Here is a 25,346-nt window from a genome sequence, read left to right as displayed (position 1 = left end):
TATATATATATATATATATATATATATATTTAAATTCAGACACCAAAAAACAAAAGCCATCATAAAAGACAAGACCTATTTTAATGAGATTTTTTTATGCAGAGCTCCAGTCACGTTTTGGCTGAAACAGGACACCCCCCCGCCCAATAAGGCTGCTGGTGAATGCCCAGGAAGGGAGGAAAGAGGAGAAAAGGAAGACAGGAAATGTTATTTAGGATCTGACAATAACAAAGGAAGTCTATTCTGTACTTACAATAGCAGTTGGGGTGGCAGCCAGCACACAATAGAGCACCAGAGGGGTGATGAAGCTTTCTTCCTCTGTCCCCGGGTAAGGCTTCATTAAGTCTCCATCCTGACAGAAGAATCCTTGGATATGCACCTGAAAAGTGTCAGTGCATTCGAAGTAGTAGGCAAGCAGCACTGTCCCAGCCATGATGACAAGCTGAAAATACAGCATGGCCACACAGAGACATTAGCAGGTCTTCGGAGCAGCGCTTGCCCCGCAGAGCACACTCCCTCCATCACCCCGGCAGCTCTCCTCCTTTTGGTATTAGCAAGTGTGTGCGTGCCTGGCTCAGCGTGCTCTGGGCTCGGGGAGTGTGTGCTTGCTTGTCTGCCTTGTAACATCTGTTATATAAACCTTCCAGAAAATAATGAGCAGCTCCCATCAGAAAGGCAGACCACAGCAAGGCTCAGAGAGAGACCCAGCTTCTGCCGCCGCCCTCCCAGAGGATGCGTGGGGGCCAAGGCAATATTTCCTGTCAGGACAGAGGTGAAAAGTCAAAGGGCAGTGGCATAAGAATTCGTAAGATGTAGATGTGAGAAATTTCATAAAATATTCTAGATAGACTTACCTTCTTATCAAATATTAGAGGCAGGTAAATCATGAATGAATGAATAAACAGGAAAGCTAAAGCCTAGAGAGGTTAAACCTAGAACCACACCCTAAATTACTGTTAGGAACAAACATGTGGCCCAGGAATCCTAGATCAGTTACAGCTGCTACCTTCTCCAAAAAGGTGCCTTTATTTCAAAATGCTTTCCACCAGTAAATCCAGGACTTTCCTGATAACATCTTATCACAGACACAGATCCTTCATAAGGTTTGGATATAAAAAGGGACATAATTAACCTTTCATTTTGACTCACAAATGTCCCAGATACTCACCAAGGTTTAGATGTAGCCTTTAGTGGGTATGAGAAGTTGAGGGAATATGGAAAAGCCAACATTAGTTTTCTCATTCATATTTGGAAACACTAAAATGCCAAGATAAGAAAGTGATAAAGGTAGATAGAAAACAGGTTTCTGAGGTTATGAAATTACAGACAATTAAGCTGGAAGAGGTCTTGGAGATCTTCCCGTCCAAAACCTTTATTTCATAGATGAGAAGGCCGAAGCCCCGCAAGGGGAACTGAGCACTGCTGAATCATTCAACAAGTAAACTAAACAGCAACTTAGGTTGAGAATCAGCAAAGCAGGGAAACTAAAATGGAGGGAAAAAATTTTTTTTAAGTGTTGATTTTTTTAAAAAAAGCTTCAAAGTAATCATTATGAAAAAAAAAATCAGACCTTGGGAGGATGTCTTTGTACACTGTTTATGGCTTAAAATCGTTTTGTTTGGAAGTACATATGGGGCAACGAGGGGGAAGGAAGGGTTTAGGAAGGCGAATGTTCTTATTCCAGCCCAGGAATGACTAACCCAAGGTCCTGACATAGCTAGTTAGTGTAAGTCTGGGACTAGCAACCCACATTTTCGGATCCCCAGGAGAAACAACAACAAAAAAAACCCCCAAAACCCCACCTGTATCATGGCATCAAAATTTCACCCTCTGCAAAGGCCTGAAGAGTTATGCGGGGAGCCAGGGGCTCAACTCTAATGCAGAGAGGCACTGCTGGGCATTTTTATCCATTTCATATCCTGTTCTTTAGCCACAGCATTGCAGAGAAGCCCTACACTCTGCCCTCTCTCTGAAACCAGGCACAGCCTCTCCCTGTGGGATATTAACCCTGCAATTCCTCCTCATTACATTCAGGAGCCTTGAGTTGTAGCGGGGCTTAAGTGCAAATCTGCTAGAAGTCTGTGTCTTTGGCCTCAATCATTGCCACCTTTCTTTACCCCCAGGTAGGTCGCAAATCACACTTTCCATGCACTGTCCTTCATACACAACTCATCTCTGGTTCTACAAGGACTATATTCTTCTCTGTGGCATTTCCTCCCCTCTTCCCCACTGGACCTTCTGTCACAACTTCTGACATCTCTGGACATTCCTACTCCTGTATCTGGATACTCCTGTGTGTTTTTCTGTGCCTGATGGTATTTCTTGGTGGTTTACCCCATGTAAATCACCAGTGCTTGGGCCAGCCATCTCTGCTGTTTCAAGCGCCTTCTTTCTTTTCTTTTTAGCCCCAGAGAAGAGATTTGGATTCGTGGGTTTCCTCTGAGAGACACGTGCTCCAAAGCTGCCCCGGCTAATGGGTGCTCCTGCTGGCAGCTTGTTTGCAAAGTGGAGGCCATGAAGTTTCTATTTCTTTTGTGCTTCACTGGTCAACTGAGCTGATCTGATGGGAAGGAACCTAGTCAGCTGACCTGAATGTTTTGGAGCTGAGGAAACGCTATGATTCCTACAGTTTGGGGGCCTTCCCTCTAGGGCTGTCTGTGCCTCCTGCACAGGCCTGGTCTGGGATTTCTAGGTGTCTCCTCCACGTGGCTGGAAACATATTTCTGTCTTGTGGCTTCATCAGCTCCTAAGGGGAAACAACTACTTGGAGAACAGGTGGGATCTATGGGAGCTTTTGGATAAACAAAAACAAAAATGGCATCTAGCATCCTCCACTGAGGACAAGGGTCAGATTTTACTGGGCACTTCTGTGCTACCACTTCCATTTAAAAATGGGCAGGATGAAACTGAAGTCCACAAAAGCAAAAATATATACAGGTAAAAAGACTCACTAGAAAAATGTATATTATAAGCTTCTAGAACATAGAACCATTTTAACTTCAAATACATCAATGTATTTGAATTGATGTATTTGAGCTTCTAGAACATAGAACCATCTTAATTTCAAATACATCAATGCCAACAAAAAAGCCAAGGCCAGTATGCCTAAATTTGAAATCTATAGAACAAATCTTGACCAGCTGCCTGGCCAATTTAATCCCGTAAGGAGCATTCAGAGAGAACTGAATGAATGTGCGAGTCAGTCAACTGCAGGGCATAAAGTGAAGAACAGAGGACCTCAGAGACTCAGGGTGGTACGGGAAGGTGGGAACTTCAGCAGACTAGTGGATGGAACTGACCCGGCAGCATAAGTCTACTGACCCTGATCAACCTCCCTGATCAAATAGAAACCCCTACCTGTCATTCTCAAGTAATCTGCAAACTCCCTGGAGAGTCCCCCGTAATGCTAGTTAGAGAGGCACAGAACCAAACCCAGAATAATTCAGATCTTGATTTCTAGGTATCTTTTCTACTGAACATTCTCTTGTGACCACATATTAAAAAGAAGCTTTGCATTAACTGCAGGAACAGAAACACCACGTTGGTCCTGCTTCCATGAGCAGAGATGTCTGCCTTGCAAGTCTGATGACAGTGCACGATTAGCCATAGGCGTCCTCCCTTCTTCCCCTCTGTCCCGGGCTGTGATCCATCACTGTCGAGGTTTGGGTCACTGGTGCCAGCTGTCACACTTGCCACCTCTGTTGCCTTCTCCAGCCCCATTTAGGGATGCATGGAGGGAGGCCATAATGTTGGTGTCACAAGAGCAGATGGTGAGGCTGTGCTGGACCCAAGTGCTAGTGGAGGGTTGATGATATCCATGTGAAAGGAGCAATTATGGCTGTGGGGGGAAGGAGCTCACGTACCAGGGTTTTTCCTCAGCTTCACTTCCCAGGAATGACAATCCGATATATAAAAATGCATTAAATCCTGACCATTCCACAAGGATTCAGAAGGCAGATGCCAGCAATATCTGAAATCCTGCCTCTCAGGGCTGAAAGCTTTGTGTTTCTACCCTCCAATGATTAGAGAATAGTGAAGGTCGCAAAGAGTGACAATGGGGAAGCTTTTCACAAAGCTGAGGGAAAAGGCTGAGATGACAGTATATTTTCCTTGGGTTTGTAAGTCTGGAGCAATTGTGAACCACTAATTTATATGACCTGATACAAGCTCGGAGAGTGGGGCAACAGGTAATGACGGCATGCTTCATGGCAGCATGTGAATCTGAGTGTATGTGTGTGTTGCATGTGCATGCACATGTCCAGGCCCACGGAAGCAGACATGAGGTTGGAATGAGAGGACTGGTATCTGGTCTGGAGTGTAAGGGGCATATTTGAAACTGGGGAAGCCCAGTCTAGGTGACAAACCATCTAAGTTTTCCCAGGCCTGTGGGGCTCCTGGGACATGGGACCGTTCAGTGCTCAAACTGAGATTGTCCCGAACTAACTGGGGTGCTAGGTCACTCTACCTGAGGCAAAGAATGTTTCCCTCCCCAAAGAGGTTTCTCATTCTGGTTTTGTCAGGAGCTATCAAGACTCCTATTTATAACAGTAAATTAAGCAGTCAGCCAACAACCATTTGTGGGAGCTGCCTCGAACTAAGTGCTGTGAAGGTATGGAGTCCTTGGACACGCTCTCTAACCTCAAGTAATTCGTGATCCACCTGGGGAATGCTCTTCAACACAGGAACCAGACAATGACCTGTAGATCTGTAGGAGGCTGTCCGCTGATCCCAAGTTGGGGTTCATACACGGCTGCCTGTGCCTTGGTGAGCTGGTAGGGCGGGAGTTGACAGAATAGGTAAAGGGCTGATGCATGGAAGAGAAGGGAGTACAAGGGGCTGGACAGCGCAGCATGGGGTCTGTTTAGGAGACTGGTTTTGACTAAGCCCCATGGGCATATGTTCAATTCCAAAGAGAGCAGGGATAAAAGAAACTCAGCAGACCAAACACTGCATCAGAGCTTAGATGATAAGATTCAGTGTGGTTGTAATGCAGAGGTTATGTCTTGTGAGGACTCCAGGGAACAGTACACTTGAAGGACTTGCGTGTTGTTCATATTAAGAAAGAGCAAGCCAGGTACAACTGTTCGTAGCTGCACACAAGGGCTGGGGTGGGAACCCACAAGTAGGGCGCTGATGGAAGTGGGAACCAAGGTGGTAAGCTGGAGGGGAAACGTGAGAAACTGATCGTGAGCCCTTGTAAGACCCCCCTGGGCACCTCTAGAAGTAAGTGTGACCCTTTGAGAGGGGGGTGAAAGTTCTCCACATAAACAACAGAGGCAAGAGCCAAGAAAGAGGAGGAGGAGATGGTGACGGTAGGGGTGATGATATATATGACACACACGTCCCAGGCACTGTCCTAGGAACTTTACATACTTTAACTCTGTTTCTGCCCAATGACCTGCATGGTAGGTATACTATTATTTCCATTTTACAGGTAAGGAAACAGAGGCACAGAGAGATTACATGAATTGCATAATGTCATACAACTCACAGGAGCGAACCCAGGGTGATTACTAAATGTGATGCATTTCTCCACACAAACTTAGATGGCCTGTGGAAAATCAGGTCACGAATACAAGTCAGCATGACATTAAGGAGTAGATTGGGTGCTACAGACTTGAGTACTTTATTCAAATGTTTCCTAGTGTCAGTTTCCTTATCTGTAGGAAAGTTAATAACTAACTCATAAATATGCAATGAGCCATGTTTATATATATTCATTTTGTTCCGAAAAGGACTTTTATCAACCTCCATCAAATAAAGTAAGCAAGCATTGGTGAGAAGTTGGAACAGAAGAAGAAAGGAAATAAGTATGGAGATAGAATTATACCCTGGAGTATAAGTTGTCTAACAGTCAACACAAACAAGGAAATGGTCTCTGTATCTCACAGTCTCCATAAGATAAAAATGAACCAATGGTTAAAGATAAGTAGAATTTTTTCTGATATAGTGACTGGACTAGAATTCTTCCTGGGTTCTCATAGAGGGTATGGCATGATAAACAAGTGCTAAATGTGAAGAATGTGGAGTAGGGTGGGGCTGTTTTTTATATGGGACCCCATGTCAATTCTATTTTTTAAATATATTTTTTTAAAGATTTATTTGTTTGAGAGAGAAAAGTGGAAGCAAGCAGGGGGAGGGGCAGAGGGAGAGAAAGAATCTCAAGCAGACGCCCCCTGAGCTTGTGCCCCCCAACCCCATGACCCTGAGATCATGACCTGAGCCAAAATCAAAAGTCAGAGGCTTAACTGACTGAGCCCCCCAGGCGCCACCCCCCCCACACACATTGACATTGCCATGTCAATTCTTTTTTTTTTTAATTTAAAGATTTTATTTATTTGACAGAGAGAGACACAGTGAGAGAGGGAACACAAGCAGGGGGAGTGGGAGAGGAAGAAGCAGGCTTCCCACTGAGCAGGAGCCTGATGTGGGGCTCAATCCCAGGACCCTGAGATCATGACCTGAGCCAAAGGCAGCCGCCTAATGTAACGACTGAGCCATCCAGGCTCTCTGCCATGTCAATTCTTAACTTAGGTTGATGACATCGCATCAAAGTGAAATGCACAAAAGCAATATTGTGGGATAGAATGGAGGAGGTGGGTATTACGGTTCAGTCTAGGTTGAACTTGAGAGAGCACAATGAAAGGCTAAGAATGTGGGACACATTTTCTGGGTTGGAAACTCACTCTGCTGCTTACTAGGCATGGGACTTAAAATCCTGTGCTTCAGTTTCTCCATTTGTAAAATGGGACTAATAATGCTGTGGCATGAACACTGTATATTAAACTGTATTAACTGTGTTTTTAGAGCAGTGTCTGACTAGGAAGAATGGACCAGACTATATACACTTCACGCATTCCTTCCTAGGTACTGTTTCTCTCAGTTTAGGTTTTTAGAAACTATTGGGTAGCAGTGAATTGGAGACTATTTTCTAGTAAATAACCTGCTAGTGAAATACAGACCTGTGTCTTTTTTCTTTTTTTACTGATTTAATTGTTTAATATACTCAAATGTTATTATTAGACTAGCAGAAGAAATCTTCAATCAGGCTCATTTCTGTAGGAAAAATCTCTTAACTTCTCTACATCCCAGTTCTTCTGTGAAAAAAGATTGAGCTACTTTTCAAGGTGTAATGAGAATTGAGGGTGTTATAACATAAATCTCAGCAACAGTGTTTTGGGACATAGTAAATGCTTCATGGTATCCCTAGTTATTATTATACTCATTTAGTATTATTGAATCTTAATATGTTCCTTATTATGGTGGTTTTCCAAACTGCAGGTCTGAAACCATTAGTGGATTGTGAAAAAAATGTACACAATTTTGGAGTTCAACTAGAATTCTTTTAGTGAAAGAGAACAGAATAGAATTGCATGTATCAGAGTTCCACACATAGTAAGAGCAAGTGTTTTTGTGAAACTTGTTTAGTATATAACATTTAGGCAGAGGAAGTGTATATAATACAGTGTGAAATGTATTTCTTACTATGAGAATAAAACAAAATCCTTCAATAAGGCATGATGTTATTTGATAGTTGTCTCATAGTGCACAATTTCCTTATGCTATAGTGACTAAGAGACATAGGTTCAAATCCCAAATCCACTAATTACCACTGTATGTCTTTGAACCAATTACATAACCTGTCTATTCCTTAGTCTCCTCACCTGTGAAATGGGTAACTCACTCCTTACATGAGAAACGAGTTCTCATCAGAATGGTATGAGAACTATATGATTTATGATATCGAAACCACTTAGCAGGTACTCAATGACTGTTAGCTGTTATTTTATTAAAACTTGGGTAGAATATAAATTTTTTTCTGAATAAGCAAACAATACTACACACACCAAAGTATGGCAGGGAATATAAAGTCATCACATTAGCCAAGACTGAATAATCAGCTAGTTTTTCCATCTACAAAATGATACTTCTTGATAAATATCCTATTTCCACAAATATGAGTTTTTAAGCACCATGTAACTATTCTTAGTTTTGCTATTTGCAAACAATATTATTTCTCAAGATATGAAGGAATAAAAATAAAATATTAAACCATCAGTTAATTCTCCTCTGTCAGTATATTTGATCCTGATTTGCCCTTTATAGTTTTATATTTTCTGAAAGAATTTCCAAAAAATTTATTTTATTGTGGTAAGAACACAAGATGAGATCTACCCCCTTGATAAATATTTAAGTATGCTATATGGTGTTAATGGCTATAGGTGCAATGTACAGATTTTTTTAGTATATTCATATATCTTAACTGAAACTTTATGCCTTTTGATTAGTAATTCTCTATTTCCCCTTGAGACCTGTGCCTTTTAATTAATAAGCAATTAAGCTGTGGTTAAGAACAATATTCTCTTGTGAAATCTGGAAAACTTACAATGGACCAGTGTGTATATGAGAATTTGCCCCCTCTTCTTTAAAGAGAACAAAGGTATACCCATAGGCAAGGATATGTGGATGAAATGAGATTGTTCGGTCATTCAACTCATATTTATTGACTGCCTACTACATGCAGGCATTACTCACCTATTGACAAAATTGAATAACCTATAATAAGACTGTTAACAAAACAGACATGATCTTTGGACATACGGGGCTTTCTGCGGGGGAGACAGATATTTAAAAGCAATCCCAAATAAATGATAGTAAGGACTCATTGACTAACCACATAACAAGCTATATAACTTGAAATGCATTCTCTTACATGATACTCATGGCTCCCTGTGAGATAATGAGTTACTCTCGTTTAAAGAAGAGGAAATTAAAAAAAAAAGGAGAGAAAATGTATTCAAGCTCACAGACCTAGTGAATGGTGGAGTCAGGATTTGAACCTCTCGTGCCATTTAACCACTCTTTTATACTTCAAACCTACAGTTAGCATATGAGATAATGTTTATAACATGCTTAGTGTAATGCTTAGCAGATGGTAAGTGTCCAGTCCTTTCGCTTGTTCTTTGAGTGCTATTTGCTTATACTTTCCTTTTTTAAGAAAAAGGTTTTTATTTAAATCCTTTAGTTAACATACAGTATAATATTAGTTTCAGGTGTACAATATAGTGACTCAGCACTTCCGTACAACATGCTTGTTCTTTTCAATGCTTTTTTACATGGCTTTGGGGTAAGAGTGGGGGTTACCTGAGGCTTTCCCACAATCACCACTGTCCTTTCTTAGTATTTAAAATCACTACTTTCTCCTGACTCTGACCATTCTTTCCCTGACTCCTTTTAATTTCCCTTTTCCTATGCCTGGTTTGTAAACAGTAGGGCCCTCCCAAGATCTATCCTTACCCCTCTTTTCATTTCCTTTCCACGCTCTTTTCTTGGGAGATCTCATCTCTTTCTATGGATTCCATTGACCCTTCCTATCACCATCCTTGGCCCTGAATGCTCCCCTGACCACCAATCTTGTGGTCTATAGATACTCCAAATGCCATAAGTCTAAAGTGGAATTTGGTATTTCTCCTCCCCTCAACCTGCCACTTCTCTTGAGTTTCCCATCCTGGTAAATCCAATCAACATCTTCTCAGCCACCCATGTTAGAATTCTCAATGTCATCGCAGACACTTTTTTCTCCCTCCACCTTTTTCACTCCTCCTCGTGCCATAACCTGGTCAGTTGTTGGGTCTTTCTTACCACAGTGCCTGTCCTNCGGTCAGTTGTTGGATCTTTCTTACCACAGTGCCTGTCCTATTTATCTCATTTTTGTTCTGCCAGCTGCCATGTTCTTATTCAGACGCCCCCTTATTCCACCATGTACACTTCCGAAATCTTGTCCCACCCGCTCTTGTTGCCTTGGGGATCTCAACCTGTTCGTGCCATCACCTACCTTGCTGCTAAAGAGTTACGATCCTGAGACACAGGTATAAGTAAATCTTCTACTCCTCCCAAATCTTCAGTGATAGCTATTTCAGGTAAACTAAGCAATTTTCTCTCTGTTGAACACATTGGGCTTTGTCCTACTCATGTTTTGGTAATGGAGAGAAGAAGCCTATCATTTGAACAGAGAACAATCCAGTAAATCTCATCAGGCATTACTCCTCAGGAGAAAACACACAGGTCTACCTCTCAGTCTGGGCTGCCTGTACCTTCCTGCCTGGCCACTCTTTTAAAGAACAAATGTAAATACAACATTCTTGTCTTTTTTCTTTTTCCATTTCTATCATCCAGCATCATGTTTGTTATTTATTGGTGAACAATATGGAGAAATATAAAGTGTATAATATTTTAGGTAGATTTACAAGTACACTAAGGAAAGGATAATTATTGAGTCTAAGTTAAGCTAAATTGGGCCATGGAATTTTCTCCTTGATCTTCTGCCATTAGGGATTTTAAAAAATTCAATGACATGGATGAATATAGCAACACAAAACTGGCAAGCACAGCTAATATCAGAGAAAGCAGAATAAAAATTCAAAACGATTTTGTCATTTGAGAACATTCCTTAGTGGTAATTGTAAAGTCCTACAGCAAGGCTTTGTTGTTCAATGACTTCAAGGGCTAGTAGAGTGGAAGGTCCAGAACTCTGGCCTGAGAAGCTCATCAACCTTGCCCTTTATTGCCCCTGCACTTCCCCAGGGCTGCCTCAGGCCTCTGAGGGGGTGGGGGTGGGGGTGGGGAAGGAGGTCAAAGCTCAATCCATGTTAAAGGTGTAAGAAAGTGAGAGTGATGACCTGAGAAGTCAAGAGAAGCCTTTGAGAAGAAAGTACTGGATGACTTTGATCTGTATTTTATTTATTACCTACTTACCAGAAGTAGGTAAAAGAGGTGGATGGAAGCAATGCATAAATGATCCTATGGTCTAAAACTCTACAGTCCTACTACCACCTTTGTTAAAATAAACTAAGTCGATTTGGGTGCTAATCTCAAGTTTCTCAGCAGAAGCATTGTAAGTCAGCGGACAACTACTGAATACCAACTATGTGCTAAACCCCTCAGCTAGTGGTAGGAATGTAAGGATGAAGGAGTTCTTCGTTTTACCAGGATATGAGCAAATGGCCAAATGATAGGTGTTTAACACTGGTTAGTTGTTATAATTGGAGGATGGGTGGATGGGTGGAAGGATGGAAGGGTGGATGGATGGATATTATGATGAAATCAAGAAGAGAAGATTAATTGTGACAGACACAGGATGAGACAGGGAAGCATTGTGTCAGCGGTGATGTCTGAGCTGGTTATATGGTATCATAGAAGTTTACGGCCTTTGGAGCTTAAAGACCCAGATGTAGTACTAAATGCACCATTTGATACCTGTGTGGCTTCAGGTAATGTACAAAATCTCTCTGAATCTCAGTTTCCTCATATGTAAAATGGATATAATAATATATATAAAATACTTAAGTGTGAAAACTAATATATGTAAAAAGTACTGTTTTTAGCTCATGGTACTTGCTGATAAAGGGAAGTTCTTGGCCCTCCTCAGCCTTCCCATAACAGAATAAATAGCAGTTTTCTGGAAAACCTAATATATAAAGAGTTACATAAAATCAACTGACCAATCAGAAACTCAACAAAATTTAAACCGTTACCCAGCATATCAATATGCAGGGGGCCTACTGTCCTGTAGGAGAAGGGTAGGCAAACAAAGTCCTGGTCTGCTTAGTTCTCAACGATGACACGGAGGATTACAGAAAGGAGACAGAATCTGTGTTCAACCTCTTCTTAGTTGAGTACCAAAGGGAGGTGGCACGGGAAGCCATTTTTAAGGGCAGTTAAATGTCCTTGATCAGGATATCCCACATTTAGCCAACATATTCTCATGAGACAAAGGAGGATCAAAAAGGGAGGGGGACCATAATTTGGAGATGAAGATCTAACTTTTGGTCTTTGTTCTGTCACTGACTTTGTAATCCTAGATGCAAGACTCTAGCTTCTCTGATCTTCTGACCCACATGAGGGGAAATACCCTAATGGGAATGAGAAATGGATTAAATGAGAAGACTTGGAGAAACTCTTTGCAGATGGCAAAGGATTATCCAATATATAAAGCACTTTATAGAGATTTAACTGAATCTCCCTCATAAACCCCAGAACCTGGAGTTGGCTTTCTTCTCCTAAAGCGGAAGTTCCTGAGCTTCTCAACACCAAGGTCCTCTAATTATTTTCCTCCTATGGTCCCCAAAATTGAAACATGTTGTTTATTTAACAGATCGCATGTATTTACTTTGGAATAATTCATTTGATTTCTAATTTTAATTAAGTAATTGCTCTTGAATTAAATATAAGTGCAGAGATTCCGACTGGCATGAAATGAACAGAATAACCAAATCGATTTGTGATTTTTATCCCAAACCAGAAAAAACAGATACTTTGGTTATTCCTTTAAGGCTTAACATGGATAAATGTATATTTTACTTCTACTCAAGCTTTTTGAAAGACAGAAAATAGCTCACTGCTCCTAGGAGTTGACATCATTTGAGATGTGCACCCAGGCCCTAACTGCCCTTCTTTGAGAATTACACACTTATGCCCACACTCATGCTTCTACTCATTCCCTGGCTGGAGAGGACTTGACTAATGGTAGGTACCTGGCCCAAGGTAGGCCCATGAGCTTCTCTCTTAAGAATTTGAAGTGATAGTCACAGACTTTGTGTGTCTTTGTTGACCACTTGAACTCAGGACATGGAAGTCCTGGAGCTACAGTGTTGCCTTGTGTGGCCATTGGCACCTGGGAAACCTGGGAGAGCTAATGGAGAGATCTACATAGAGAAGAATGAAGTACAAATCGAGAGGTCATAAGGCCTGGAGACAATGGATAATTTTGGATCTGATGGTTTTTTAACTTGTTTTAGTTTATGTTGAGGCCATTCTGGGCCTCCTGAGTTTCATAGGATTCACTTTTATCCTTATTAAAAAAAAATTGTTTTTGGCTTCGCATAGAGCAATTGGTTTTCTGTTATATGACTCCAAAGAGTTGTGGCCAAAACAACCTACCCTGTCCTGAAAGGAATGGAGCTTCTGCTCTAAAGCCACAAATATTTTTGTATTCAACGGTCTCAGTTCCTGACTTCTTTATAGGAATGAGCATCACTGGATAAGAAGTGTGCTATTAGAATGCCAGTCTTCAGACACTAAAACCAAAGGCATTACTTTCCTCTTGTGGAGGAAGGGGAGAAACATATAGAAGTGAGAAGAGCCTTTGATGTGCCATCCATTCCAGTCAAAAACATTGAAGAAAATCTTTGGAAATACGATTGTTCAAGCATCAGAAGAGTTAGCCTTACTCAAAGGAATGAAGACTTAGGTCATTTCTGACAGTTGAGACATATGCAGCAGACTTGTTAACTGAATAAGTATGTCCAAGGGGGTGTGAGTGGAAGTAGGGGAAGAAAATCTTATTAATCTGTGAGGATGAGGCCTTCTCAATTTTTGAAGACCCAATTGAAGAAACTACACTCATCCTATAATTTCAAAAGGAAATGTCATTTTCTCGGCATCTTTAAAATTTCTCTCATTAATATTCAACAGAAGTTTTTGGTAAAAAAGACATGGACTTAATCAGTAGGCATTGCCACTATAGGAGCAAAACCTGGTGTCACAGGTGTATGTACTCGACCAGTACCTGAATCGCCATCACTGCAGCCTTTGCTTTCTCACTCAGCACTAACTTGGCCTTGGGGAGACTGGGTTGACATTCTCCCTAGAGAATGGCTTTCTAATTTGTCCTAACAAATCATCTTGAGTCTTGGGCCTCATCTCAAGGAAAAAAGAGGACTTTGTTCTTACTTCCTTTGGCTTATCCATACCATAATAACATCCACATTAAAATCCCAATGTATGATGTTCCAAATAAAGGTAACTTACTTAGGGACTTCAACAATTGAATCCATTTAATCTCAGGAAAATAGAGTATGACTTAAGCCCAACAAAAGAAATCTGCCCAGTCATTAGGGACCCTTTTGTAGAAGGATTAAGTTCTATGGGGCTTCATGATAGATTTTGATTCTGTACTTTTCTGGGGCTGGAGGCATGGAATATGTTTTCCATCATTAGGACTACTTTGGTATAGGATGCTAGGTGTAGATGTCATTATGAAGAACCTAGAAGTGGATGGACAGTACACACCAAAGCTCCTGAAATTGCTCTGGAAGTCCTCCTTGACCACCTCTGCAGTGTGATGCGATCACTCCCACGCAGATCTCACGTGATCCTAACACTTAGGACACTGCATGGCCATCCTTGATTTCCCTGTGTCTCCCACCACCAAGCTGTGAGGCCCTAAGGGAAAGGGTCTTTCAAACTGGTATCCCCAGCTTAGCACAGGGACATAATAGGTATTTAAAAGACATCAGTTGACTGAATGGATGAAATTCGATAGTTGGTTTTACTCATAGCAACTCTGCCATTTGTTAAGGAACATATCACCTGAAAGTGTTTGGGATGGCCTATTAGTGTGTTGGTTAAAACTAAGTTTTTGATATAAATCAGCATCCTCTGAACAGTGATCTCTAGTATGAAAGATGTACTTTGGAAAGATAGAGGGAAGGTGGGAGATCTGTGGTTAAATAAAGTTGTATTTATTTTCCTCTTAAAAAATAAGGGATATTTCCATGGACCTTTTGTTTCCATGGTTTTAAGAGGATGGCAGAGATATAATAAGTTGCTACATAAATATTGAAATCCTACTGTAATCTGTAACTTCTTAAATAAAATCACACTGTTATCTTTTTAAATAAAAAAGATTATTGAGAATTCCTGTTTGTTATTTAAATTCTGGATCTACTTGGGAAAAAAGGCACTGGAAAATGACTTTATGACTCTAACTCAGAATGGAAACAAAAAACTAACACTGAATTTTCTGCATACCATGTAGAACAAATATTAAAGATTCCAACTGGAAAAAAAAACCTAAGGAAAGTAGAGCTTCCTATGTTTGCTTTCAAATAATTTTAAACCAAAGTACTTAAGATACCATTTTAATTTCCCTACCAGAAAGGAACATGATTCTTCTTTCTCCATATGCATTGCTAAGTTACTTGGGAATTAGGCAAATGAGAAGAAAAGGAAAAACACTCTTTTAAATCAACCAGTTTGTTTTTCTTTCTAATTAAAACAGGTAAATCTCAACATGGCAAAAGATTTAAAGGTTTTCATTTTCCTTTAAAAATTACTGGCTAGGGATTTTCCTTGTCTCCCTTAAAATTACTGAATAAATTGCCTCTAAGAGAGTTCCTCTCCCAGAGACATTGCAAGATCTTGCATAAATGAACACAGACTCGAACCTCACTCAAATTCCTGGCGGCTGTCAGATCACACACAGGTGCTCAGGCCTGCACCTGCTTCACTCTGGCTGCATCTCAATGAAGCCACTTATCCTTGTGAAAGCAATCAGGTGAGCATCTAGGTTCATCTAGCTTACCAGATGCTTCCCATCATGGAGAAATGTTTTGCATCAATGGAAATGTTTTATGTCTGTACTCTCAATATGTTAGCCACTTAGTGATATGTGGCTATCAAACCCTTGAGATATGGCTACAGCAAGTGAAGAATGGAACTGAAGAATTTTATATAACTTTAATTTATTTAAATGTAAATACCCACACATGGCCAGTGGTTGCAGATTGGATGGTGCCTGATGGTTATGCATTAGCAGGGTGGTACCATTAACCAAGCATAAATTTGAACCTTTAAAAAATTTTAAAATGCTCTAATACAAAAGGGTATAAATTGAAAAATATATCATCAGGGTTTTACTCACTAGAGATTAACCATTGTTAACATATGAGGTGTACTTATTCTTCTAGATATTTTCTTTCTTTCCAGGGATATAAACATATACACTCACAGGTAGATTAAAAAATATATGAAGTAGAATCACACTTCACGTGCTGTTCCACAGCCTGTATTTCTCTTAACCTGTTTTGACCACCTCTCTATGTTGGTACACAGAGATCTGTACACTTACACAAGCCAGTAGGTTCCCTTCTTTGCTCAGCCAGTCTCATTTTTGTCATTTGCAATCAAGGAGTTCTGATTAACACAGGTGTGTCCAGGGACCAGCTTCACCTTTTGGGTTAGGGGGTTGGGTGTATTAAGGGCCCCACCTGAGAATAAAAGAAGCAGGTACAAACTCAAAAGAGGAGAGTGCTGCATGGCAGGCAGAAGAAGTTAACATTTTATCATAGACTCAAAAGGAAATACCAAGGGCTTTGAGGAGGGAAGTGGCACCAACAAGCCTGTCATTGAAGAGAGTGACCTTGGTAGTAATCTGTCTTATTTGGAAGCACAGACCTTTGACAGAGAAATCAGGGGTTTCTAAGGCAAATAGGGTACCAGTCTAGAAAAGGCAATGAGGAGCAAGGACAACACCTACCCTGTGTTCAAGTCCAATAGCACAAGGGGTGTGGGAGAGAAAGCAAGGCCACGAGGAGGGCTCTAGGGAAGCACTATAATTAAGAAAGCCACGTTCATAGTAAGAAGAGGAAGGCACTGTTCAGATGTGGTTAAGAAGATAAGGGACTTTGAGACGAGCATATGCTACTGGCAGGATCAACCAGGTAGGAGCGCGGTGAGCCAGAAACAGCGCGCGCCCCAGAGGGGCGGGCACGTCTCGCAGCGGGCCAGACGTGTGGAGCACGGGGGAGGCAGCGGTGGCAGGGTAGGCAGCGTAGGCAACCCCCGCCGCCCAGAATGGAGAAGCGGGAAAGACTCGCACCACTCAAGCACGGCCCACCCCACCCGAGAGGGCTAGCGAGGCTGACTGACCGGCCCCGTCCNGTAGGGAGATTGGCAGGAGAAGAAAGGGAAGAAGAAAGAAGGGGTAAACAGAAGGGGGAACGAGCCATGAGAGACTATGGACTCTGGGAAACAAACTGAGGGCTTCAGAGGGGAAGGGGCTGGGGGAATGGGATAGGCTGGTGATGGGTATTAAGGAGGGCACGTATTGCATGGTGCACTGGGTGTTATATGCAAGTAATGAATCATGGAACTTTACATCAAAAACTAGGGATGTACTGTATGGTGACTAACATAATATAATAAATTATTATTAAAAAAAGATAAGGGACTTTACTGATGACACACGTAAGACTATACTTTCAGGGATCATTTCTATAGTTTGTTACTGATGACACACGTGTGAGTTTTACAGCTCACAGGACGGGTTTAGGGGTTGAGGAGGGTGGGAGATTGGATCAATAAATGTCGTGTGGAGCTATGCAGGTCATGAGAGAGATGATGTGGAGTCCTTGTTTCTGAAAAGTGTTAATACAGACAAGGACAAAAGGCGTGATAGAATTAGCTCCACGGTTCTGGGCCGCAGATTAGTGGGCCTATATTGAGCAGGAAGGAGGAGACAGAGCTCTTTCACGTGGTCTTGTGAATTAACAAAAATAGAAATCCTTTGGTGCTAGTGTAGGAATGTGACCTTTTAAAAAATGTGACCTTTTAAAAAATGTCTTTATGGTGAAATATGTTTCCTAAGTTGTGTCAATTCAGCACTAGGTATCCCTAGGCAGCATGGATTCCACCCTTATTACAATGAATATGTATTGAATATCTACTATTATTCTGTGCATGGAGAAGGATGGAGGGAAAGAAAAGCAGTCATCTCTAGGAAACATTAAGTCCTCAAATGCTTCTATGCCTGCTATCTAGCAGGTGACAGGAGAGACCTGCCCATTTCAAAACCTTTTCTTGCTTTTTGTAATTCCAGAAGGTGTATCTCTACTCTCTCCAGAGCGGAAAGGGCCGGCTGTCCACTTCCCGAAGTACTCCTGTGCTGGATATTTGTGGATCAGAAATGCCCATGCCATTTTATAACATATAAACTAATAAACTATCAGAGAATGAGACAAATATAGGACCAACGCCTTCATTATTCAACATGTGGAAAACCTAAACCTATCCCTCACACCCAGCCAGCTTCTTTTCCCATTGTGTTTTTAAGAAAATGAGAAAAAAATAGTAGTTTGAAGTCAACAGAATTAGAAATGACAAACATCTGCCCAATGTGCCATGCTCCACCATTGTAACAGACAGCACTAGTAATTCTTGGGACTCTCCTGTTGAACCCAGTTGGGTCTCCAGTAATTTTCCACATAGTACTCCAGACAGTCATTATCGATTGATTAGAATTAGGCTATCCCTGATGACATAAGGAATACCATCTTTTCAGGTATATGAAGTGGGTCCTGAAATCAGATAGATACCGCAGGTTTTTAGGACATCCTTGAATGAATCGTGTGTTCTTGCAAAGTACTCCACGTTCCTAAGACAAGAGAGCTCTGGTTCCAAAGTATGCTCTTTAGAGGAGGGGCACATGAGAAGCAATCTAGCTAGAGGAATTGACAGACATTTGCTCATCAATGGTTTATTTTGATCTTAGAGGTAGGTAGTGGCTTCAGTAAAGATGGCTACCTCTTGCTTCAGGTAAGTCTCCAATATTGTCAGCTGACAGTGTTATCGATCATGGAATTTGGCATGGAAATTGATGCAATCATGGTGATTCTACTAAATTTGGAGCATTGAGTGGAGCAAACATTCCTTCTCCCAATCTTAGGTTAAGTTGCCCTTAAGTGCATTTCATTAGGAAGATGTTATTATACCCCCCACTTCCCTACCATCCTAAAACCACCTCTCATTTTGAGTCTTGACCTGGGAGAGGCTTTCTTCACCTTGTCTTTGGAAGGAATGTCCAACTATGTGGTCAACTACATAAGCTCAGAGCTTGGAGTTATTTGAAGTTTCTTTTAGAGAAGTAGACACTGAATAGATACAGCATTTTTGTTCTTATGTTCTCTCCAAATTGAACGAAGATAAAAACAGGCATTAAGCTGCTTAGAGATTTGAATTAGGGGAAAAATTATTCTAATACACACGATAGTAGAAAGGCTCTCAGAGCCCATAATCTCCTGATTCTTATGAAAAACTGTCACTCTCTGGATATCCATGCTTGACTGGAGGTTCTGCAAAGTAATCTAAGCCTTCTTTTCTCACTTTTATCCTTTTGGATTGGTTTCTGTTTCTTTGAAAACAATTGTTCCATTTTGAAACTTTCTGAACATGGCACAATGCATAATCTGTATCATTTAGCACTCTAAATACTCTGCCATTGTACTAGAGTTCTTATGACTGAGCATGCCTTGTCAATGGAAATTTATTCCATGAAATGTGAAATTACTTTAGAAGACACATTTAGAGCATTTGATTTAAGCCAGGCGTGTTGAGCTGAAAAGGTTCAGGGAGTATTAACTATTCTACGTAGTTAATAATCATTCATCACAGGGTACCTTTTCATTCTTGACTGTTCCTTCTGCCTTTTGACCTCTAGCAAAGGCCACCAGAGGGCAGGGAATACAGTATAGGAAAGATCATTCCAATGGTGTCTTCACATTTACGTGTCATCTTTAATGTCATAAGTGTCATAACTAGAGTGTGCAGTCAGGGTGCTGGTCCAAGCCCCATCACCTGACACCTTACCTCACATCATTATTCTCTTGCTGTCTCTACAACAGATCCTGAAAACTGTTAGTATTGCTGCATGAGCTAACCCAGGCTGAGTTCAACTCCTTCCTAGGCGCAGGCTCCTTTGATCTCTATGCAGGACGGTAAGAACCCCATCCCTGGGAATCGGGAAAAATATTTTTAGCTAGATACGTTTAAGAGGAGGGTATATTCACCCAACATGTTCAAAGCCTGAGAGGTATGAGAGATAGGCAGCAATAATCATGCCACTATAATTCCTAAAAATCTTTCAATGAGTACCCTGGGTCTGGAAAACACATTGTTCCATCTGGGAGATCATGAAGAATCAGTGCACCAGACTAAGAGTGTGGTATGTGGTTGGTGCTTCATGCGTGTTTGTTCAGTACATGGATGACAGTAGAACTGCAAGATCCAGGCACCAGCCAGAGAGGTGCCAGTACACAGACCACTGTGCCTATGGCCCTTGTTCTCTCAAGTGCCTCCAGACAACCATATAGCAAACAATACTCTGTAAATAGCCATGTAGTAAATCCAAACCCCATTAGAAACTGAAAACACTTTTCCACATAAATATCTCTTTAGTTTCTCTTTCTTTCCTGATGATGGCTATAAAAATCCTCTTCTCAGACATTACAAGTAAAGGATGAGTTGATGTTAGGTACATAGTTAGGTTATCTAGAAGTCTGAAAGAGGGAGGAGAAAAAGTGTCAGAGTTGCCTTTGTGTTGCTTCTTCCCTGTGTTTTTCTCTCTCTTGTTGGAGTATATCTAAGAAAGGAAAGGTTGAGTTTGGTTGGACGTGAACTCCAGAACACATGAAAGCAGAATTGAAAAGATCCTGAGATTGAGCAGACATGAGTCTAAGGCACGAGAACCTAAAAAAGAAATCAGCCTGGAGGGCTGAAATTCTCAAAAATGAAGTTCTAATGATTCAGAAAAGGAGAAGAAACAACTTGAAAGAAACTCTTTGGGTTGTTATGGGGAGCTCTTTGTTGAGACCAAATTTGGCCACTGGATATATAAAAGGTGAAAGGGAAGAGAGCTGAGATCAACATAAGACAGTGGATCTCTTTTATAGTGTGTTCACATGTCTAAAATCCAAAGTAAATGGTGGCTAACAAAAATGCTACAATTAAATTTGATGCAACATGATAGAATGTAAATATGATTTTGATGGAAGATACAGAGAAAGCAGAATTCTTCAGTATTTATTGGATGTCTATCTTTCCTGTGTAGAGAAAAGATCTTTATATTTATAAAGTTAGAATGGCATTTGTCCCAAATGTAAGGAGTGATTGAAGAAAGAACAGAGTTGCTTTAAATGATTTTAAATATGCTTTATAAGAGAAATCACATCCAGGAAACAAAAAACTTGCAAATGAGCGTTTTAAGAAACTGTTGAGAAGGAAGAAGGTTGGAGATGGGCAAACATACTTCCCAATTTCAAAAAGGGAAGTATACAGAATTAAAAGCATTACTGATGATGATGACTGAATTTTACATTTATTCTGGGCATGATCCAGAATGGATATTACCGGCAGGGCAACTTTCCTTGCTCTTAGAAGAGGAAGCATTGATCTTTGAGCCAGGATGGGTTCAGCATGAATCAGGTCATCTTATATTTCATTTTTTTAATGGAATATAAGATTGGCAGAACAGGGAAATGGGTTATTTGTGGTCTATTTAGATTGCATCCAGGAATCTGGCAAAAGGTAACTTAGAGAACCTGGTAGGCAAGATAGAAATGTAGACTGGGTGACAGGTATACTGAATACTGGATGAACTCAATGTGATTTTATCAGTGAACCAGTAGTAATAGTAATAGAGAAATCCAGGTGTGTGCTTTTCTCAGTCTCATGTCAATGAGTTAGAAGTCAGTTTTATCAATCCTCTGACTGATGTGAACTGTGATGGGATAGCATATATACTGAAAGACAAAATCAGAATCCAGAAAGTTCTCAACAGTCTGGAATGAAAGACTGAATTCAACTTAAAGACATTTCATAGAGATAACAGAAGCCCTAACACCGGGGTCTAAAATATTCTATTGTTCAAATATTGGCTGGTGGTGACGAGAGGGGCATAAATGTAAAGGAACAAGACTTGGGGAGAAGTCTGTTCACTCTCAGATGTTAACTAATTTGTCTTCCTTGGAAATGCTACTCTCCATTATTTTTCCTTTTTCTGAATCTTAAACCTCTCCATCATCACTATTTCTGAGCACATCTTAAACATTTAAAATAAAATAAACAACAGGGGCGCCTGGGTGGCTCAGTCGTTAAGCGTCTGCCTTCGGCTCAAGTAATGATCCCGGAGTCCTGGGATCGAGCCCCACATCAGGCTCATCTGCTGGGAGCCTGCTTATTCCTCTCCCACTCCCCCTGCTTGTGTTCCTTCTCTCGCTGGCTGTCTCTCTCTCTCTGTCGAATAAATAAATAAATAATCTTAAAAAATAAAGAACAAAACACAAATTAAAACCCTCCCTGGATTTTATTACTGCCTTGAGCCCTCTCTTTCACTTTCCTACATTGCAAAGCTACTCATGGGTTAACTTCATTCGTTCCCTCTATTCTCATTAAGTCATCAGTAACCTCCTAATTGAAAAATTTATTAAACATTTTTCAATCCTCAGCATATGTGATGCCTCAGCAGCATTTGATACTCCTGGTCACATTTTTATTCTTGAATTTTTCTCTTCCCTTGGATTCCTTCTTTTGTGGTTATTTTCCTAGTCTCAAGAGTTCCACTTGTCTCAATTCTCCTCACACACACATTCCATTCTAGCATTAACTCTGTGCTTTCTTTTCACCATCTGTGCTGGGTAGGGGGTCTCGTGTCCTCCCAGGGTTTCAACTGCCTCTTGTATGTTGAAATCTTTATTTCTTATCCAAACCCCTTTCTTGAACTCTAGACTTTACTTTCTACTGAACTTCTCCAAAGGCTTCCATCACCACTTATACTTTGATTATTCACAGATACGTATTTCTAGCTCAGACCTCTCTATTGAACTCCAGACCCTTATTTCTAAATCCATACTCAACAGCTTCCTCTAGGTGCTTCTTAGGCATCTCCTACTCAAGATTTTCAATCTTAATCATCACCCACCCTTCTCTCTGGAAACCTCTTCTTATGGTGCTTTCTTCTGAAAATTGTGCCCCCACCACCATATAGTTATTTAAGCCAGAAAATGAAGACTTGTCCCTGATTCTTCCTGCTTTCTTTTTTTAAGATTTTATTTACTTATTATTTATTTGAGCGAACATGCAGAGGGGGAGGGGCAGAGGGCGAGAGATTCTGTGCACAGAGCCCAGTGAAGGGCTGGATCCCATGACCCCAAGATCATGACCTGAGCCCATATCACGAGTGGGATTCTTAACCATCTGAGCCACCCAGGCTCTCCTCTTCCTGCTACTTTCTAATTCACATTAAGGCAGACTCCAAGTCATACCTCCACTAAAGCACTTTTTTAAAAACACAAGTCTATTGATTTTCTTTTTCAAGGGGATCAAAATCCCAACTCCTTAGCATGCCACCCAAGATCCTGATGAGCTGAGGCCAAGTCTTCTGTAGCTTTCCAATCTCATCTCAGAGCTCTTCCCTAGAAGTATCTAATGGACTAATCATACATTTCTACTAAAAGTAGGGTTACCTACATTTGTCCTGACTTTTTTTTATATCTTTGTGCCTATTCATATGTTTTACCTTTTGCTTCAATTGTTCTTTCTTCCATTTCTTTGCCTGATGAATTTCCATAAGGCATAATGCCTTGTTTTTTTCCTAGCGGCATTTGAAACTTTCTCTTCTGTATTCACATAAAGCCTCATTTTCCTATTACAGTGCATAACACAGCAGTAATTACTTGTTTTGCATGACAATCTTCACCACTAAACTGTAAGCTCCACAAGGAAGTGACTAAATTTCTGTAACCCCAGCACTTAGCATAGTTCCTGGTACACAGTGAACACTTAAATCATGTTTATTTAATAAAACAGCTCAATGTGTTTGAATATTGCAGTGTCACTTCCATGAAAGTTTGCTCTCCCTGGCTCTATGGACAGTTCTAGAACTTACAGAGAGAGTTCTTTTCTCTGGGCTGATCAGTCAACATTTAGAATATTCTGCTCTGATGCTGCTCTTAAATTGAGGCAGATATAAACTAAAAAACCTTAAAGAAGAGCCATAAGGAATCTGACATTATGTTGAAGGAACAATGATTGAACAAACGGGAAATATTTGTGTGCGGTATCATGGATTGAAAAGAAAATTAACCGTACGTAGCGTAACAGTAAGGGACAAAGCGCAAGCCACACCTTTTCTAATAAAGCACAACTATGGCAGATTAAACAGGATGACAGATTATTTGCTGCTTCTCTCATTGAGAGGTGGAGTCTAATTCTCCCTTTGAAGGTGGTTTGTGTGACCAAATGGCATGGGATGAAAGGGACACTGCAAAACTTCTAAAACTAGGTCAGAGGAAACCTTGAAGCTCCACTTTGGTCTCTGAGAACGTTTAATCTTGGGGTGCTCCCGCTGTAAATTCAGTCAGCATGCTGTGAGAAGCCCAAGGCACAAGGCACGAAGGTGCTCTATTAGACAGTGCTGGTGGAACTCCTGGCAGAAGTCCCGCTTCAATTGCTGTCAATTAGTGAACCATTCTGAACACCCAACACAGCCTTCCAATAAACACAGCCTCCGCCAACATCAAACAGGAGCCACAAAAAGAAATGTAAGGCAGGACCAGACAGCCAGACCTTTTCTAAGTCCTCATCCACCAACCAGAGTGCAAAGTAATATTGCTCTTAACCATTAAATTTGGAGTTTCAAATGATTAAAATGGCATGGCTGGTTACACAGCAATGGACACTGAAAACAGCACTACAAGTGTTGATTGACTAAAGAGGGATTTGGTGACAATAAAGCATAGTGGCAAAACCAGAGATGTGTTAACCCAGACTTCTCCCTTCAAGAAAGGACTTGCTGCCCAGCTCCCAGGAAGGTAGCTGCCCAGCAGCCCCTAGCTGTTAGCTCCTTCAGGTTTACCTCACATTTGGAGCTGTGCGTGGTCTTGCTCTTTTGGGGGCAGGCCCCAGCCAATGACTAAGCAAGGCAAGGCTAGTCAAGGCCGTGCCAAAATTCTTGGAGTGTCCGCAGTCAACAGCTAAACAAGATGTGGTACAAACACCTAGCCACTTTTGTCCAACTGGTGATTCCCTAAATGAACAAACCTTGTGCTGGAACTCCCCAGTGGCTGGCAGAGACCTCCTCTGGTCTGTATCCTGGACTGATATTTCCACCTGCCCAATACTGCCCCTGGCCCTTTTCACAGATGTTACTCCTCAGTGAATCTTTTGCACTCCTAGTCCATCTGTGTCTCCTTCCTAGAGAATACAGCATGTAAAACTATCCTGCATTATCTTAAGAAAATTACAACAGCATAGAGCAACTCTTAAGACTTAGTGTGGCTGCTGGTTCTTGGCTTAAGGTCATTGTTTGCCTCACTGTTGTTTAAGTAAAACATGGCAATGGCCATGGTGACTGGCTACCTAGGCAGAAAAATGAGGACTGCAAATGAAAGTAGGGGAGCAGGGGGTTACACAGAGAGCGGTGGGAGTCTTGATTTTTGCATCTGCCTAAGAGAAGTGGCAGAACCCCATGGAATAAGCATTTCATAAAGATCCAATTGGCCTTGTGAGACAGTTGCTGATTAAAAAACCTCAGTCCAGTTCACTCTTTTCTCAACCTTGTCAGAAATCCTCATCTGACACTGTTTGCTTAAGACTATGTGAGCTGAACAGGAAGGTCTAACGATTTTCAGGCATTTGTGAAGGAGCCCTGAGGTTGGATCTGCTTGGCAACATTCAAGTCACACTATTACGGAAACTGAACTTGGTTCCTGTTCCTTTACTAAGTTCAAAAT

The 25,346-nt window shown here is 41.1% G+C and overlaps 1 protein-coding gene and 1 pseudogene across 2 annotated transcripts in view; one reads left to right on the top strand and one right to left on the bottom strand.

The window, feature by feature from the left end:
- Positions 1–25,346, bottom strand: part of PLPPR1 (phospholipid phosphatase related 1) — a 252,822-nt gene that overhangs the window by 44,729 nt on the left and 182,747 nt on the right. For both annotated transcript variants that reach the window (XM_034664211.1, XM_002926473.4), the window contains exon 3: positions 254–442. In XM_034664211.1, coding sequence (XP_034520102.1) covers positions 254–442 — 189 coding nt within the window. The remainder of the gene's footprint in view (positions 1–253; positions 443–25,346) is intronic.
- LOC117803225 lies at positions 17,031–17,122 on the top strand (annotated as a pseudogene).

The sequence above is a fragment of the Ailuropoda melanoleuca genome, chromosome 7 (genome assembly GCF_002007445.2).
Source record: "Ailuropoda melanoleuca isolate Jingjing chromosome 7, ASM200744v2, whole genome shotgun sequence".
NCBI lineage: Eukaryota > Metazoa > Chordata > Mammalia > Carnivora > Ursidae > Ailuropoda > Ailuropoda melanoleuca.
This window is presented reverse-complemented; position numbering and strand designations above follow the sequence as displayed.